The following is a 19,657-nucleotide window of genomic DNA, read 5'->3' as shown; positions in this document are numbered from 1 at the left end:
AGGGAATATAGACTACGTGAAATACAACATGTCCAAAAACACATGAAAGTGTGACCTGAATAAAATGAGTTTAAGCTAGGGACGGGAATTAGTATCAGTATTAGTATCAGTATCGATCCGATACTGGTCAAAATCACTGGATCGGATATTGGACATGTACACATGTAAAATCCCATAGAATCCTATATATCACATGCTTCACTATGCCCAGCCTGTAATAATGTAAGTAAAGATCAGCAAAAGCATTTTAGCTCAGAGTCATGTTTGGGCTGTTTACATCTTCTTTTTGGGAGAACAAGATTTGTCACACAGTTGGAGTCTCTTGACTCTTCACAAATGTGTTGTTAACAGCTTCATAGTTCATAAACGGTCCAAAATGAGTGTATCAGACTAATATCAGTCTCGGTAAATACTGGAGTTTGTGATAACGGACACAGAAAAGTGGTATCATCACATTCCTCGTCTAAACCCGTGAGAATATTAGTGTTTACTCCTGGGACTCACAGTACCTGTCTTAACAGAATCCACCTGGCTCTGGCGACATCAGTGGCAGCAGCACAGGTCCCATCACGGCAGGTGTGGGAATCAGCTGCGCACCTGTCTTCATTAAGGTTTGTCCTCAAAGGCGAAGCAGGCTGCGTGTTTTCCGCAGCACCGGTGGAGTCCCTCTCCATCGTGTCTTCAAAGTTGTGGGCTTAAATGAATGTGTAAACAAATGTAGTGGCTGCAGTGGTGTGTCACAGTTATCGGTAGCAATGTAGTAGTAAAAAAATAAGGCTACACCAATGCAGACATGATCGCAGAGATGTTTTATCTGTGATCACCTGTTACCCTCACAATGGACGTGTGCTACTTCCGTACACTTTTGGTATTCAAGACATCCCAATGGATTATCGAGCTGCTCGATGGCAGTTCAGTCAGTTTATATACAGTATTATATTCCAATCTTGTATAAAGTACTAAATGGATACTTGGGTAAAAGCACATGTATATTACCAGAAAAAAATGTATTTATAATATTACTTTAAATTATTTAAGTATATGACATTTACTGTACTTAGTTTTATAAGTAAAAGTACAAACAAAGTGAAGGACTAAGGATTGAGGCATGGTAGCTCATTGGTAGGCCAAGTTGTCTTTCAACTAGGCTGTGGGTTAAATTCCTGGCTCTACTCTATATGTGTCCTTGAGCAAGGCACTTAACCCCATGTTGCAGGGTGTGAATGGGTGAATGGTAAATCTGTAGAGTAAAGCAACTCATCAAGACTAGAATAAATACAGACCATTACCAACTCTTCTTCTGATTTTATTTGGTAGCAACGAGTAACAACGATAGTTAGAGGAAATGTAGTGGAGTAAAAGGAAAAGTATCTAGAAATATAAATAGCAAAGTAAAACAATTGTTTTACATAAGTACAGTAACAAAGTATCTGTAGTTTGTTACAACACTGTTACATTATAATATCAGACAGACAGACAGACAGACAGACAGACAGATAGATAGATAGATAGATAGATAGATAGATAGATAGATATAAATAAAGATTATGTTCCACACACACTGCCTCTCATCAGACTGGACAGTTTCTAGTATCCAGTTACTGCTCATTTCTGGATTTGATTAGTTTAGTCTGGTTTAGCTTCCTACGTCATCAGCAGCGGGCTTTATTTATGAAAGCATGCACGTCTGTAGAAAGAGCTCGAAACAGCTTCATTAGTCACTAAATAACAGAATATAATGTGAACAGTTGACCTACAGTGATTATTATTTACGTGTTTAGTGTCGTCAGCCCCACACACACACACACACACACACACACACAGCTGACATGTGTTGATGCAGCAGTCTTTGATAATGGCCGTCGTTGTCTCGTCTCTGCTGTTTTCTCCTGTTCGTCTCTTCACGTCGTTTCGTGTTCAACTCGCTGTCCTCAGGCGGATAACATGTCTCCGTGTGTCCTCACAACGTCGTTGCACGTCGGTAAGACTGTCCACTGACTGTCCAAGATGTTGTTTTCACACCTCAGGCTTGGTGTCAGATTATAATCTGACACCAAGCCTGTTGCACGTTAAAATATGAATTATTGAAAAGGGTGTCTTGTTTACACACATTAAAACTAGGAAGGAGCTTCAAATGTGGCCATCACCATAGAGACAAACGGCAAGGAACAATTTATTAACACGAGTTCAATGTTTAGGATCATGATCTAAAAATATGAATACTTTACCAGGACAATGTTTTATGTTATGTATGTTATGTTAAATTCTTTTAGTTTTCATTTTCAAGAATCAGCATGATCTTTCACACTTTCAGTGATGTCCAGATCTTTCATACAACTATATATCATGACCGTAGACACTCTCTGTCATCACTTTCTCACATACTGTCGCAGGGATAGAATTTAGGACTGTGGTGAAATGAGGTGCATTTAGAATTTCTTATGTTCACATAAAGACTAATTAATGGTTCATTTCTGCATGTAACTCATCTTTAATATGCAACAGTAGTAAACACAAAGTGGGCACACTTTGCTCAGGAGCATCTCAGCCCCCACCCTGTCTCGGAATTTGCACCAGTAACTATCGATAGTAACTATATAGATAGTTAACAGTAACTATCGATTTCCAGGCTCAGTGCCCTTCGTCCTGACCACAGGCTGTTGAGTGCACACAATTTCTGGTTATCTAACATGAACAACATATTTATCAGGTGTTATACCTTAATGTACAGTGATTTTAGCTTTAGAAATTTGGTGTAATATTTTTAACAAGAGAAAGCATTCGAAGAGTGCACATCTCCACTAAGTAAATTTTTGACATTGCCCAAATACCAGTGAACTAACCGTATTTACAACAATGGGAGATGACTGTTATATGTTTATTTATGTCTAATTGCAGGACACTTCAACCTCATCAGATGATCATCTCAGTCCTGGACTTCAGAAGTACAAGGATTTACAAAATTATTTCAAGAAGAGACTGAAGGCAGCATACCGCAGGTTCTCCAGCACACAGGACCACTCAGTGGTCTGTGGACATCATCATGTGTATTTTATTGAAGGTGATGGCATCTACAGGATGGACAAGAGCCGGAGTAAGAAGAAATCATGAAAGCACATACAAGTATAACCAGATGACCCAAATCTGCATCTGTTACTTCTATGACATTTCCCACTTTTGTGAATAACCTAGTTTCCTTTGTGTGTTTACAGGAGATCCAGAGCAAGTGTTAAATCTAGAACAAGTTCCCGGAGGAGAGGATAAGACGGGACCTGAGAGAGGAGAGAGGTTTCATTGGGCTGTCCAGAGAATACGTTTGTCCCCACAGGAGAAACACCTTGCTGCCACACTAAAATCTAATCACAGAGAAGAGCCAAGGTGAAGTAAATGGAACAGCATTAAACATACAAACTCTAAGTTGCTTAGTTAAAAAAAAGATATATATATATATATATTGTACTTTGACAATCCAGGTGTGTTGTTGTGAGGCTTGCAAGAGAAAAATCTCCTTTGGATCCTTCAAACATTATTCTCACACTGGATAACGTCTTCAGTTTTGGTAGGTCTTAAATAGTTTGTATTTATTTTAGTAATGTCCATAACAGATAAATAATACTTTCTTCTTTGTGTAAAGAGTGGGCCACAGATGAGGTGATGTTTTATACAAGTCTCGAGGGTCTGCGTTGCAATAGCGTGTTTCGTCTGGACATGACCCTCAGTGGAAGCAGGATAACAACTGTGTACGAGGAAAAACAGCCTGAGTAAGTGTAAGTGATGTCTAACATTTAAGCTGCCTCAGTTCCCACATCATCTTTTACTTGAAACACAATGTCTCCCCAGTGTGTTTGTGGAGGTTGCCCTCTCCAGAGACCGACGGATATTGAGCATCAACTGCAACAGCAGGACAAGTTCAGAGGTGCTGCTGATCGACACAACAAAAAACAGTTTAGTGCCTCGCCTGGTTCAGCCTCGCCAGCAGGACCTCCTGTACCACGTGGAGCATTGGAGAGGCTTGCTGATCATCCTGGCTAATACAGGCCTGGGGCAGGAATATCAGGTAGAGTTATACCAATAAACATATATAAATATGCTAATTCTTCATAGGATGCTGCACCTTACTACCAGAGAATCCTGCACACACATTTTATTATTTTTGTTTTACGAGTGGATCTAAAGTTTGGTAAGTTAGTTGATTATTCAGGATAACAGAGAGTGAATATACTATCCTATTTGTAGCACATCTGAGTCAAGGTTTATATTTAACTGCCAAAGGATCCTAAAATGTCTTACCTAAAATGTGATACATACATGATGGAATGTTGTCATCCTCGCAGAAGAGTGTAGAGTAGTTCATATTTTGATATAGTATAGTATCTCATGTGGTAATACTCCATTTTAAACCTGTAACGCAGTGACTTATAAACGGAAGCTTGACTTAAAGGTTTTATTTTATATATTTGGCAGAAAAATGATTCATTATTCATCCCTACATGCTATACATACAGTACACAAGGGAGGAGACTTATGCCTCTGTTCACTCACTAGGTGGTACAAGCTCCTCTCTCAGAGCCATCCATGTTGTCCTGGGTCTCCTTGTCCACCCCTGACCCAGGTAACGTTGTCAAAGACATGGATATTGTTGGAGACTACTGCATGTTGGTTGCAAGAACGCCTGCTAATGAACTTGTCCTGACTGTGGTCCCACTGATGCACCCAAAGAAAGCATACACTCTACCGGTTAGTGTGTCAGAGAACTCTTTTATATATATATATCTCTTGCTGAAGTTCTTGCTTGTTTGCATAGTGTATATGTTTTTGTTCTTTCCTTTTTTCCTTTTTTTGTCATCCTCTTTTATAATTCACTCGCTTCACCTTCTCATATACTGTTATATTTATGCATTCCCAAGCTCCCTTCCTGGGCCTGTGCCATTGAAACCAAGAAGCCAGGCTTGGCAGACAAACTTGAAGCGTTAGAAATCCTCATCTCGTCTCCGGTCTACCCACCAGTGCCCTACTGTCTGTACCCCGAGGATGGGCTCCTTTTATCACAGAGTGAAGATGGATTCTCTCCAGAGAACCAGGACAATAATACCATCACACGCTTACAGGCCTGCAGCCAAGTGAGAACACTTGACATATGACACACATGTACACGCACACTGACATAGTATCAGAAGCATTTTGTATCAAGACTCAAGTGTCCACTGATACAGCTCTTTTGGCAACTGGACACCAGAGACAGAAAGGTACTCACTCAGTACATTAACATGCTGTCAGGGAAAAAATATGCATTAGTCACAACTTAAATTAAACTTTTGAAATGTAAAGTCTGATTAAAACTGTAAGTGAATTTCTCAAAGGTGGATTAACTTGCCCAGATAATGTGATTGGGAGTTGATTTATAATTGCATGTACTATATGTTCAACCCCACCCAAAGAAGCCTAGCTCTCTACATGTATATTCCACAGTTCCCACCCCTGGACTTTGACCTGGAAATAACAGAAGAAGTCATTTTTGGACTGCTACAGAGACTGAATGTATGCTCTGCAGCTTAAATAATTAAAAAAAGTTAATGGGTGGTTGAAAACTAGCCGCCAGCTAAAATTGGTTTGGTTTGTGTCAGAAAGGTTCAAATGAAAAAATGCCTAATACCAACAAGCTAAAAGGGAGCATATCGCCACCTAGTGTGGTGGAGTTGGACACGTTTCATTCAATCAATCAATGAACTGCTTCTGCTTTTATACTGGGACTGATATCATTGGCAAAACCAATTTATTTGACTCAAGATCACTTTACACTTGATATTTTCTACCCATCACCGTCTGATGCCTCTCCCCTATAGGATGGCACTCTTGTTCCACTGACACTGTTTAGTGCAGTACCTGTTGAAGGTTTGAGACCGGCGCCACTGCTGGTCCATGTCTATGGGGCTTATGGCAGAGATCTCTGCATGGATTTCTGCCCAGAAAAAAGGCTGCTGCTGGAGCAGGGCTGGGTTCTGGCCTACTGCCATGTCAGGTAATCATCACCTTGCAGGACCGACTCAGCAGTGCGTTTGCTGATTACAGGCATGTTAAAGTGTAAGTCAGCTTAATTGTGTACAAGTCTGTGAAAGTGAATCTGTCCTTCACACCCCTCAGAGGTGGAGCAGAGCAGGGTCTGTCCTGGCAAAGACAGGCTCGTGAGGACAGGAAGGAGAAAGGAGTAGAGGATCTTTACACTTGTCTCCAGCACCTCTTCTCCTTAGGAGTCTCCTCTCCTTCACTCACTGCTCTCACTGCCTGCAGTGCTGGAGCTGTGCCAGTGGGCGCACTGTGCAACAGACACCCACACATGATGCGGGCTGTCACCCTGCAGGTACAACGTTAAACCGCTGGTGATTTGTGTGTTTGTGTGTATGTTTTTTTTGTGTGTGTGTGTGTGTGTGTGTGTGTGTGTCACATTCAGTTTAAGTTTATTCATTTCAAGATCAGCTGATTTTACAGCAGGTTTTAAATCCCTTCTAAGAGCAAACTTTTATAACACAGCCTTCACTTTCATTTCAGTGTGATTAAATGTAACTTTTTAATGGTGTATTTTATCACTTTCTATCATTTGATAGTGATTTAAACTGATTATCCTGGGATTTATCTTCATATGTGTGTTAGTTCATTTTAAATGTAAGAGCTCATTTTTGTGTTGACATTTGTGATTATGATGAGTTGTTGAGGGTTTAGAGTATGACCTTTTAATTTAATTGTGTTTTCCTATTTATATAGAAAGCACTGTGTGCTTCAGCTTGAAAGTGTTATTATTATCCAAAGACACAGAGTCTCCTCCCTTCCTCGCCAAATGACATGACGCCAACTCTCTTTCCTGTTGTCAGGCTCCTTTCCTGGACGTGTTGGGAACGATGGAGGACCCCAGCCTCCCTCTAACCATGGAGGACAGAGAAGAATGGGGTGACCCCGTAGCAAACCAGAAACACAGACTCAGTATCGCTTCCTATTGTCCCCTTCATAACATTACTCCTCAGGTATAGAAGTGAAGAATGAGAAGTCAAAATGTGGCTGTTTTTGTTTTTGTACACTGGCTTAGAGTTCATTCAAACGTCCCTGTTTAAAAAGTAGGGATTCACTGTAGCATTTGATTTTAATGAGCGGATCCCCACTGAGATAAAGGTTTCCTGGCTTTTCTGAAAATCAGTCTGATTTTGGTTACCTTACTCTGCAGTGTAAATTGACTTGTAATTACAGAGAACAGGCAGATGGGATGAAAAGCCATTTTAATACGCATGTCCCACACAGCCTGAATATGAATCGTCCTGGTTCAAGACCTCCAGGCTTTTTCTGAAATCTCGCTAACATACATGTACAGTCCTTCTGACAGTTAACCATTTTGATTTAGAGGACACTCTAAATGCATTATTCATTCATAAAATCTTTAAAGTACTGCAATGAAAATGAGTTTATCGTGTTTGTGTGTGTGTGTAAGTGCTATCCATCGATGCTGCTGACAGCCTACAGAGGTGATGCCAGGATTCCATTGACGGGTGTCCTGAAATACACTCAACGACTTAAGGAAGCCGTTCATACTCACTTCACCACAAATCCAAAGCAAGGTACGATGCACACAATGTTGTGTGTACCCTTTCCCTATAATTCTACAAATACTAGCATGTGTGTGAATACATCGTTCAGCTGGGTGTGGTGGGTGGTGCGGTGTCAGTCTGTAGGTTTTACTCCAGCAACGTTTTTCCTCTCATTCAACCTCAGCACAGCTTTTATGTGTATGTCTTGACAAACAGCAGTAACAGATATACAGCTGTCTGTCTTGGGAAAACGTCATCAGAGCTTTAAGTTCATGACCAAAGGTCACCTTGTAGTATAGCATGCATAGCAGCAAATTGCTCTCATTTCCCTATAGATGGGCTCTTTCTACATCTCACCACATAAGCAGTTTTCCTCTTTACACCCTTCTTCTCTCTCTGCGCTTCTCTTTTACCCTCTCTCACTTTTCTGTTGTTCATACACACACACACACACACGCAAGACTGCTTTAGTCTACGTGTGTACTGTGTGTACTGTATGTGTATATATATATATAAAAATATATATATACACACACACTTTATGTACATGTGTGTGTCTGTCTCCCTAATCTCTCTGTTTCCAGAGTCTTAGATAAAATGCTGATGGCACTGACACGTAGAGGCGAGTGTACAGGCCCATTAGTATGGTGAAGAGATAGTGTATCAGAGCAAGAGATTAGACGCCACAGATTGTGAGCTGTCAAGGTCAAGACCGCACTTGTGAAACAGCCAGTACCACGGGGAGAGTGAGGAGGGATGATATGGAGGAGGGAGCAAGAATGAATGAATGAAAGGAGAGTAAAAGACACGAGAGAGGAAGATTAGATTTGGGGCAGAATGAGAAAATGGATGTACAATAAGGAGACACATTTCCTAGATAAGGTTTTACAGATTTTACCCCCATTCATCCTTTGACTTCTGTCTCTCTTGATCTTCCTCTTTCTTTCAGAACAAAAATCCGCACCCAACATTATTCTCAACATCCAGCCTGGACTAAGTCACTTTGGACCAGAAGACTTTGAGCTGATGATGGAGGAGGTAATGAACTCTTCCAGGGATATGAAGTATATCTTGTATTTTTCAAATCAAACTTTATGCGTTCATGTTTCCAAACACATTTACAAATTAGGCAAAATAGGCACAAGTAGCTGTGGTAAAATTATTTTTAATGCCCTTGTTATTCTTTTGTCTTACATCCAATGTAAGTGTCTCACTTTGACAACATAAACATTAGTTGGTGGTTACAGACTGTGACACTGGTTATTTGTCTCACACAGGAAGCCCTCAACTTAGCGTTTCTATACAAAGAGCTGAGTCTGGAACCTCCTCGACACAAGCGGAAGAGGAAGTAAGGCTAACGGTGAAAACTGATGAGCATCGTCTGTCCATGTCAGCATTTATAAAGTATGTCAACAACACGTATATAGCAGGCTTTCTCAGAGACATAGCACTGTTCTGAGTGGGTGGGATTAAATCGAGTGCTGATGGAGTACTGAATCACCAAACCCTCCCCCGCTTCTGTCGGGATATGAGACTTCTGCAGCACCTTGCCATCACTGACATGGTTTGTGCTCATCAGCACTGTTAACTGGTCCGGTAACTCTGGAATAGAGGAGAGATCTGTGACGGCAGCTTCTTTGCCAAAGTTGAGCACCATGAGGAAAGCCCGGTCAAGTCCGTCAAGCTCTCTGAGGAATGAGAAAACGCTGGCATCGGCACGGACGTAGCAGAACCACCCACGCTGAAGCGCCAGCTCTGACTGACGTAGAGTGTTCAGGAAACGGTACTGAGACAAAACGGAATCTTCGTCTTTCTTCTGGACCTAGTGGAGAAAGTGACAGTGGGTTACTTCTGAAATGCAGTCAACAAAAGCTCACACTGGCTTAGTGTTTAATGAAAGTGGAATAAGAGTAAACGAGATGCAGCACCTCCACATTGACGCGTCTGTAGTCAGGGTGTACAGGCAGCCAGGTGCTGTTGGTGTTGTTGCTGCTAAAGCCTGCATTCATGTCTCCACTCCACTGCATCGGAGATCGCTGTGGGTCCCGACTGGCACTCTGAAGTCAAAAGGCATTCTCAGATTTAATGAGCAGTGTCAAAATACAACAACCTTTAAATAAATCCTCCCTTTTTTTTTCTTATTTAAATATGTGTCACTGTTTATTGTCTGCACACACGTCTTGCTTGTGTATAGTCTTTTTAGTGAGTATACAGTACTGACTGCATTGTGTTTGCCAGCAGGGTCTTGTATCTGACTGTCTGTGATATTAATGTTCTCCATGCCAATCTCCTCGCCATAGTAGGTGGTCGGTGTGCCTGGAAGGGTCAGCAGCAGCATGTTGAGGACACGGATGTAGGCCTGACCCACACTGGAGGCAATTCGAGGCCTGTCGTGATTTCCGACCTGATAACAGAGGAGATGGGTGGAGAGAGGAGTGGTAGAAGTTGTGAATGAATTATGCTTGGAAGGAATAAGACTGAAGGGATAAATGGTTGGGTTGATTAAGTGAGAGAAAAGCCTGAGATGGAGAGACTGTAGATTTAGACGATAGCAAAAAAGTAAATAATGGTTTTTTTATCTCATATTGTGATGAATGTCCGAAATCTGACAACTCGGTCAACTATGGCTACAAACATCATCGGTAAGAATTAAAAGGTTAATCAGTCAAACCTTTGACAAAACTCGTAAAACAGGGTTGAAATTAGGATAATATATAGGGTAACTCATTTAAATTTAATATAAGAAGCCAAATGTGACCGTTGTGACTCACCACCCAATTGGGCCACCGTCCCTTGGGCATGTTGGCCATCCAGAGTTGGACCAGATGTTGAACCCACAAGCCACTGGTGTTCTGAGGCAGGTCCAGCAGATAAAAGTTAAAGGGAAAATCACTTTCTTTAACCAGCGGCGTCCCATAGTACATCATGGTCTTTTCCACCTCGTGGTAATCATATGACTCTGTCACCATGAACCTGGAATGAAGCACATACAAATTAACATGACATGGATTCATTTAAGTTTTATCCTTTACACACTTAAAAACAAAATGTCTGTTAGGTATTTGTTATAATTAAGATCAGGTGGACTTTATATTGAAAGACTTCAGATCCCGTCTTACTTAGTACCCTAACATTACTGTAGGTATTCGTTCACATGCCTGTATCTGCCAGGCTCACGACTGTAGCCGTCCATCTCTGCCCTCCAGTCCCTCAGGAGGTCATGCAAGCCCAGCTGACTGGTGGTGTAGTCATGGTGGAGGTCCCACTCTGAAGTGATCATCTCCTGGGGAGAAGGAATATAAAGACAGACGAGGTCATGTGCCTAATTACTGGATTTCTGAGCTATCAGACTGGTTGTAATCCAGGTTTTTACATCTAGTTAATGCAGTGGAGTGGTGGCTCGTTCATAGTGTCCTCACTGAGATCATCAACTGGTATTCTTCTCTGTCCACTGGGAGTCATAGGAGAGCTTGGGTAGGTTTACCAGTCAATTTTCCAACTTGGAAACTAGATACACAGATCAACAGTGGTGTTGTGCAAGAACGTTATTGAGCCATTATAAAATCAAATGTTTTATATGAGAGCTTTTGACCCAGTGAGCCCTATTGTGACCACAAAGAAGGCTTAAGGGTCCAGAGGGGTTTGTGGCAGACACTAAATGTACTTTGGTTTTTCATACCAGTAGAATAGGTCTTTTCTGTATATTTGAGACAGGGGGACATTTTAAGCTGCAGTCTTAATGGACAAACCAGCCAGATCTGCAGCATTTCTGAGTGGAAGCTCACTCCGCCAACCACAGTTTCCTGACACTCTAAAGAAAGGAAGGGTAAGTGGAGTTCTCTGTTTGTGATAATCTAAAGCCTTACCTTTAGGTGTTACTAATTCTTACACTCTGGACCAGTATGTGCAACAACCCTGGACCTATTTTCTCTCTACAGAACTATTAAGGGATAATAATACCCAAATAATGCTGAGTGCAAACCACTCAGATGACAGTAAACCACCAAAGCCACAATGGTTGTTTCAGATAATTGCCACAAACTCAAGACTAAAGGAGATGTTGCATTTGAGGATGTAGCACCTTAACACCTTGGACCTGAGATCTTTGGACTTGGTTGATGTTTTTAACAAGCATCTTCAGGCTTGCCTTTGTTTCATTGCCTTGTTGTGTTGTTTTATTTTCTCATTTATGATTGACTGAGTCATGTGTTTGAATATCCCAATAAACCTTATTGGTTTCATTGGTTGCATACACAGGTAATATAATGCTGTGGTTCCATAGTCAATGCACGATATTGCTACAAGTTGTGCGTGGCTAAGAAAATAGAAAAGAGTTCAACCTCTCAGCCTCTATGTTACATTGTTATTCTACGGTGGAAGGTAAATACCAGTGACTCGCTAATCCACCAAAATATGCCTCTCTCTTTCCTACTAATCTTCTGTGGGAAATAACTCGACCCCTCGTGGAACAAAGGCTCTTTCTTCATCAGCTTAACTCTGAATGGATCATTAACTCTTGAATTTTCTGCAGAACAGCACTGGACGACCTGGCACTGGAGCGAGAGACAAATGATGCATCGTGTGTAAGTGCAACTCTCCCACTCAGCTGCAGAAGCTCTTTGTTCTGCCATCAAGTGACGACAGCCCAGGCAGAAGTTGTTGTTTTTGAGTGGTTTGCCCTTTGCATAACAGGAAACCAAGACATACCCAACTAAAGAATCCCTGGGCAGCGGCTGAGGTGTCAGTCACTGAGTGGCACACCTGTGCTGTCACTGGAGACAGATCAGTTTCAGCTGGCAGGTCCGATAAACCAGGCCTTGCTTGGTGGTCATGTGAGGTCACCGTGAGGACAAGGAGCTGTTTGTCATTGTGTCCAGTGACTAAACTCAACTGAAGATTAAAAAAGCACTCACGGGTGGTTTGTTCAGGTCCACCTGTGGTTCATCCCTCAAATGCGCCGCCTCCAGGATGTGCTTGACTGCATCCATGCGAAACCCGTCCACTCCCTTATCCAACCAAAAGTGAATAATGTCCTGAAATAAAATAATACATATAAAATAAAATATTACAAATAAAGCATGTCTAAAATACTACTATGAAAATGTGAGCTGGAAACTTGCCTGTGTGTTAAAGTGTCATTTAATTGTTATAAATCTGGTTTTCATTCAGCTACAACAAAGTGCTATTTAGTATTGAACATGTGTGTTAGAGCCATATAGAAATGTGTTTATTATTGTGATGATGGTTACGTAAGGCTCCTTTAATTATCCTGCTGTTGTAAAGAATTCATTGAGGTTAAATAACTCATTGGTACACACCTGGTGGATGGAGCAGTTCTTAAGGAGCGCCTATGTTAAATATTAAAATTGAAAAGAAAATGCTAATTGGAGATTAACATGTTTTTTTTTACGTCTTCCAAACTAATTATAGTTCGGCATTGTTCGGTTAGATTCTTGTGTCAGATGTCGCACTCATGACTCTTCCAGTGACGACACTCTTTGACCAATTTTAGTATCGGCTCAGCTCGTCTGGACTCTCACCAGAGCAGGTACTAAAAAAGCACCAGGTACTATCACTAATGGAAAAGCAAAAAAAAAACGAGCGGAGCCGTGCCAAGCCGTGCTACAACTGTGTGGTGGAAAAGGGGTAGAATGTGATCGTTTTTAGTTCTAAGGAAAGTCTTGCCTTGTCCTTGGATTTAACGAGTCCGAAGCTTGACGTTACGCAAGAGTGGCGAGGAAGGTTTTTACAGGTGAAGTTGCCACAACAATGTGATACGCAACGATATATAGATTAAATAGTAGAAAAAGCAATAAACGTGTTTTATTTGTATGTAACTTCGGTTAAAAAGACAGAAGGTTTAACTGGGCTTGGTTAATGTGTAATCCTTTATAGGATTAAGATTACAGTCTTTTTAGTGTGTGACAATTTGCACACTGTTAAAGACAAGACAGGCCAAAGGTAACAATGTTTGAGAGGTTAATGTGTATGTCTGAGAAGCATATGACTATATGACTATATGACTAACTTACAGTCATCTCTTGGCGGACATGTGGGTTCCTGAAATTCAGGTCTGGTTGCTCCTTGAGGAACTGGTGCAGGTAGCATTGTCCTCTGACTTCATCGAATGTCCATGATGAGTTTCCAAACACACTCACCTGTGAGAAGAAGAAAAGTTAGGAGTGGATTTGTCTCAGCACACATTAACAGTGCAGGAGTGCACTGCTCATCAGCAAATACCAACCCAGTTATTAGGTCTCGGTGCAGTTGCATTGCAGTCGGTCCATACGTAGTAATCCTCGTAGTGAGGATCTCTCATCCGGCTCATGTTAAACCAGCGATGTCTGTCACTGGTGTGATTGGGAATGAAATCCATGATCAGCTTTAAACCTGATTCAGGGAAACAGTTTGAGTCAGTCACAGAAAAGAGATACTGAATTCCCACCAAACCACCACCACGATGTCTACAATGTTGAAGTTCACACCTTTGTTGTGCATCTCAGCCAGAAGCTCTTCAAAGTCCTGCATGGTTCCAAAGAGAGGGTCGATGGCCCGGAAATCCTCCACATCGTAGCCGAAGTCTCTCATGGGAGAGCGGTAGAACGGACTGATCCACACGGACTTAATGTTCAGAAACTCAAAGTGAGCCAACTGTTCCTGAATTCCTGCCAGACCAAAAATGATGTTTGTTTGTTTTTTGTAACCGTGAATAAATACTGTTACGATTGCTATGTAAAAAATACCAGCAGTAGAAAATTGAGAAGAAACTAAATGACCTCTGCAGTTAGGTGCAGGGTAAAACGTACATACATCGGTATCGGTTATCGACCGAAGCACTCCAGATATATCTGCGTTTCGGATATCGGCAAAAAGTCCAATATTGTGTATCCTTTTTATCAGGCAAATCTATAATACCACATCATCACAATCATTTAAATCTGTGCATTAACATTAAATTGCATCCCAATTGTTTTCAATGTCCCCTGTCCAATTTCTGACTAAAATATATAAATATAAATAAGTATGACTAAGTTTTGGTGATCTGCATATTGATTGAACAACCCTCATTGTGGCGCTTTTCCACTATACAGTTCTAGCATGACTCAGCTCAGCATGGCTCGACTCTGCACGGTTTGGGTATCAGTCACGTCGTTTTCCATTCCCATGGTACTTCCTCAGTGTGGACGGGGTCGTCATAGCACGGCTGCACGAAACTGCCCTGACGTTGTTTTCTACGCGACACAAACTACTGATGACCAAAGCAGTTATTTCTTTCTTTCTTTCTTTCTTTCTTTCTTTCTTTCTTCTTTCTGCGTGCCCGGAGCACAGACTCTGTCCGACATAGTCACTGAACTCAAATACGGTTGAATAAGTTGTGATTGGGCTCACGATCGCCAGCTTTCAGCAGTGCTGTGGCTAAATACACCAGACTCCTCTGTTAAATATTGACATTTTAGATATTTTCTTGCCAAATACTAGAAAATGACGCTTGTTTTCAGGATTTTCTGACCAATCAGTGCACGGCAGCCTGACGACGTTTAAGTATCAGCTCAGCTCGCTTGGAGCAGGTACTAAAAAAAAAGCATCAGGTACCAGGTACTATCACTGATGGAAAAGAAAAAACAGTCAAGTTGAGCCGAGCCATGCTGTGCTAGAACCCCACACAACTTACACACTGCAGCTTTAAGCACAATGTCATTAAAGTTATACTTTATACTTTATACTTCAAGTGAATATCTTAATATCCTGTCCACTTCTGCTATGAAGTTGTTTTGATGTATCACCTTTAAGGTCTCCAACCCCGTCACCGTCCGAGTCTTTGAAGGATCGTGGGTAAACCTGGTACACCGGGGAAAGCTGCCACCAGCTCAGGCAGCGCGGCGACACCGCGATCACAGTGATGGTGAGCGCCACTATGGCCAGAGTGCAGGCCACAATCAGCCAGAACAGGATCTCCCGGGGAACTCGGTACCGGGCCTGAGAGGAGTACAGTAGCAGAACCTCTTTGGGCATCCCGGCGTAAGGTTTGATCTGCGTGTAGTCCTCAGCCGCGGCCGACTGCGGCTTCTCCTCCCCGGCGTGGTCGTCGGAGGTTTTGGCCGCTGAGCCGTCACCTTCACCGTCGACATCGTTAAAGGCTGGATTATCGATGCAAGTCACCAGCTCTATGTGAGCCTCGTGTTTCTTAAAACTCATCGCATTTAGATTTGGATCTCAACAAAGACAGAAAGAGAGGAATTAAGAAGTGAACACAGTGGAAGTTTCTCAAAGGACTGAGGGAGAAATGAAGCTGCTCTGACACTCTGAGGGTTAAAGTACACACACACACACACACTCACTCACACACACACACACACACAGGATTGCATAGCCTTTTTTCTCAAGTTCATTTGAAAAGAAAAGCCTTAACAAAGCTTTAACCATAACAGTTCACATCAATCCCAACAATTCCGCCTTTGTGCATGTTAACACTTGATGTTCATTGCACTAAAACTTTTTTTTAAGTTTACTTTTTCATGATTTAGGATGAGAGTTTAGATCAGTTTAGAAACTAACAAGGTTGTTGTTGCTTTGAACATTAGTTGATGTCCAAAGTATTTATTGATCACTTTAGTCACTTTTTCAAACTGTTTGGGCGATATGACCAAACTTTTGATCAGAGTAGGTTTCACATCAGCTGTTATTGATAAACGATCACAGTAAAATGTCCAATAATTAAAGATTAACTCTCGCTTTAATGGTTAATTGTGATTTTTAACTTCTTGATGGACAAAAACATTAAACGGAAACATTTCGCAAAATCTGAGGGAAAGAATTTAAGTGTTTTTGCACAGTATATAAACCCATCAATATGAATAATTGAACCTCTTATATATTAATATTGAAGAAAATGTCCCAGTCACATACTGAAATAATGCCCAGCCGTAGACAGGCCTTACAGGCAGCTGGAGCTTCTTTCTCTCCACTGACACACAAATGAAAGCATAGCAGCTTGAAACATTCAAACTTAAAACCATTTTTATTGATGTTTGTTTACTGTACGGTCTGTAACATCACAATAGCATACTGGAGGGGGGGGAATAGTACAGGAAGAAGGGATGATGGTGAATGCCCCGGGCGTCTCTTAAAACTCACCATCTTCTCTTAGATGTATCAAAGTAAGAGGGTGAAAGTGAGTGGGTCACACACATTTCTCTCAATCACACACACCAGCTTATTGTCACCTCATTCTGTCTTTAAAATACAGCGTACATATAATAGGAGTTAAAAAGCACTGGAATAAATAAAAAATAATGTGGAATTCATCAAAGACATCACCATTTAGTCCATTTAGTCAGTTCTATCAGTGCGCATATATACTGACCCCCAGACAGCAGAGGGAGAGAGGTCACGAGGACAAAGATCCAGCCCCATCTTAAGAGCCCACCTGGGGAACGTTATCTCTGCCATTTTGTGTCTGTTTCCTAAACTTCCACTTCCTCTCTGTTGTTCTCATGACCACATTGACCCAGAATGACTGACAGGTTCTGGACACCACACCCCTTGTGTAAGTTTCTTTACTTTACATGAAAGCAAAGCAAACATATTAGAGTCATTCAGGCATCATCAAAGTTTTCTGTGTTCAGTCCGTGCAGTGGAATCAGTGTCAATAATGAAGAAATTACATTCAAAAAAAAAAAATTAATGTTTCTCCATCATTATTCTTCTCTTCACCCAGTGTCTGATAAAGCTTCAACATAAACCTAACCTGAGGGCCGTGTTCAGTGTGGTAAAACATTATTCAGTGTTAAAGTCGCAGCGGGAATCATTTAAAAAAGGTCCAACATGCAAAAAGAGAACACCTACATCAGACATCCACATCTTTACCGATATAAACTGTGTCATTCTTCGACAACAAACTAATGTGACGTCCACCCGTCAAACCAGCCACAGAGAATCAAAGACTGTGATGAATAAGTGTTGCCTTCATTTCCTTTTCCAGTGTATAATAGAGTACAAATGGATTGAGCTGAGAGACGTCACACTACTCTGCATGTCCTGTGTGTGTGTGTGTGTGTGGAGCTCCGGTAGGTGACGTCACAGAATCAAAACAACGCCATTTTGGCCGGATGCCATGCTGTTCAAATCCACAGACATATCTTTTATATCTTATTTACCAGGATGTGTAAATGTCGACGAGGGTTGTAAGTCGATGTCAGAATACGACAGGTCTACTCCACCTCAAGTTGCGACATATTGCTCAATCTATGGATTTTAAAGTGTGCGGTTAACTCTGATGGCTTGAAACCAGGACTGGTGCTGTGCATTTCTGCATAACCTTTTCCTGCCACCATGGCGACGTAAACAAACCGGGCCATGTAACCTTCGGAGCTCTAAATATAGTTCTCCTGGACAACTTGATGCATATTTTTATGTTGCGTGTCTCTTTTCACGACCTTGTTCATTTGGTCTGTCAGAAAGACCTGATCTGATGCTAAGGACCTGCTCAACCTGCTGAACTCCAGTCTCAATAAACCAAAAACGTCCTGCTGCGTTTACCATCACTTCTCCGGTCTCTAACATCGTGTGTTCCACCACACTGAACCTTTTCCAACACACAAAATACACTCCTCCCTCAGTCACAAAACATGCACAACCATATAGACCCAGCCCTCCCTCCCCCCTCCACCACAAAAAGAACAATCATCCCATTAAAACAGGGCAAATGCAAAAAAAACAAACAACAAAAAATCTACACATTCAAGTACCTATTTGCCATATGGCACGAGAGCAAGTGTACCACAAGAACATTAACCAGCCAGCAACTGTTTTAGACCTAACCTCTGCCAGTACTGCCACTTCAAAAAGCACAAATAGCTTGACTCAAAAAATGTGCAGCACAGTTGTGTGTATACACTTATAGTTGGCTTTAAATGAAGCTAAAGAAAATAACGCACACTCAAGAGCGAGTATGTGCATCCACTTTGTCTATATTCTATAATTCAAAAATACTGACAAGAAGAGTTTGTTTGTGAAAAATACTTGCTTCTTCTGAGGTTTTGATTAGTTTCTTTTTAGTGCTTGTGTTGTGACAGAAATTAAACTAGTTAATACAAAGTCGAACCTGGGGCTTTCCCACAATGCACCGCCCCGTGTGGGAAAAGTGGAAAAACTAGTGGAAGTTAAACGGAAAAGTTGAAAGAGAGCAATGTCATCGACAGTGTGAACACACACAACTTCAGATGAAGGGGCGGCCCCCCCTGTCTGTCCTAGTCTCACGCCATCTCTTTATACAGTGTACAAGATACTTTTAATGCTCCCCTTGGCATTTCCTTATCCATCTCTGATTGGACCACAGTACTGTGAAAAACACACACACACACACAAAAATAATCCAATCGAAGCAAAAGAAGGCATAAAAAAAAAAACAGGGAATAGGAAAGGCAAGTTATAGCACAAGCAGTTTTATGTTGTACATACACTGCGTATGTGTTGGGGGGGGGGGGGGGGGGGGGGTCTTTGGAAAGCTGCTGTGCAGGAATAATGAGTGTGCAACTTGGACTTTAATGTCTCACGCACATATTGAAAACACACATCAGGCCACAACACATGCCATGGATTAAAATAAAAGTATGTTCCTATGTGTGTACATGTATAATAATATTAATCTTTGTAATCTTTCTATATCTTAAACAACAGCAGGCTTTAAGCTTATAATTGCAAATGACAACAGAGTCTCTTCTGTCATATAAAGAAAATTGGGGGGGGGGGGGGGGGGCCTGTGGGCATTTAAACAACCTAACTCTGACCCTTCCATTACATGAAAGAAGACGGTCAGTGGCTGGGATGACAGCACTGACTCAAGTTTTTTATTTATTTATTTTTTTTTTTTAAACTACTTTGGAGGAACAAGCAACCGCAGTTTCAACAGGTTTTCCTGTGTCACTGTAAAACTGTCACTAAACTGAGCCACAGTCTGTGGACTGCGACACTGACTGAGGTAAACCTGGCTTGTAGATTGACAGAATATGTGTTCGCAGTAAGGCTGAACAATCAGTGGTTTTCAAAATAAAAAAAATCACCATTTAAAAAAAGCACAATTACCA

At 41.5% G+C, this 19,657-nt stretch overlaps 3 protein-coding genes across 4 annotated transcripts in view; 1 reads left to right on the top strand and 2 right to left on the bottom strand.

Moving 5' to 3' along the window:
* camkmt (calmodulin-lysine N-methyltransferase) overlaps window positions 1-862 on the bottom strand; it is a 91,976-nt gene extending 91,114 nt beyond the window's left edge. Inside the window, exon 1 of the mRNA XM_058651262.1 lies at window positions 510-862. Coding sequence (XP_058507245.1) covers window positions 510-674 — 165 coding nt within the window. The 5' untranslated portion in view covers window positions 675-862. The remainder of the gene's footprint in view (window positions 1-509) is intronic.
* An 807-nt stretch (window positions 863-1,669) lies between these two features.
* Window positions 1,670-9,718, top strand: prepl (prolyl endopeptidase like). 2 transcript variants are annotated; one of them, XM_058651259.1, is made up of 14 exons: window positions 1,670-1,981; window positions 2,899-3,094; window positions 3,213-3,378; window positions 3,474-3,559; window positions 3,635-3,761; window positions 3,841-4,057; window positions 4,546-4,737; window positions 4,908-5,120; window positions 5,844-6,019; window positions 6,142-6,358; window positions 6,867-7,016; window positions 7,475-7,601; window positions 8,521-8,609; window positions 8,849-9,718. In XM_058651259.1, exons 1-14 carry the CDS (start codon window positions 1,838-1,840, stop codon window positions 8,921-8,923), a joined length of 2,175 nt encoding a protein of 724 aa, XP_058507242.1. In that variant the 5' UTR covers window positions 1,670-1,837; the 3' UTR covers window positions 8,924-9,718. The 2 variants fall into 2 exon arrangements, with proteins under 2 accessions (XP_058507242.1, XP_058507243.1); XM_058651260.1 differs by having other exon boundaries at window positions 2,899-3,123.
* On the bottom strand, window positions 8,717-15,884 carry slc3a1 (solute carrier family 3 member 1). Its single transcript, XM_058651261.1, has 10 exons — window positions 15,356-15,884; window positions 14,057-14,236; window positions 13,816-13,961; window positions 13,604-13,729; window positions 12,485-12,604; window positions 10,730-10,854; window positions 10,343-10,544; window positions 9,793-9,975; window positions 9,500-9,628; window positions 8,717-9,393 (listed from the first exon to the last, which is right to left on the bottom strand). The coding sequence occupies exons 1-10, from the start codon at window positions 15,765-15,767 to the stop codon at window positions 8,962-8,964; spliced, it is 2,055 nt and encodes a 684-aa protein (XP_058507244.1). The 5' UTR covers window positions 15,768-15,884; the 3' UTR covers window positions 8,717-8,961.
* Window positions 15,885-19,657: the final 3,773 nt, after the last annotated feature.

The sequence above is a fragment of the Solea solea genome, chromosome 15 (assembly GCF_958295425.1).
Source record: "Solea solea chromosome 15, fSolSol10.1, whole genome shotgun sequence".
In the NCBI taxonomy this organism is placed as follows: Eukaryota; Metazoa; Chordata; class Actinopteri; order Pleuronectiformes; family Soleidae; genus Solea; species Solea solea.
The sequence above is the reverse complement of the archived record's forward strand: the minus strand, read 5'-3'. Positions and strand labels throughout refer to the sequence as shown.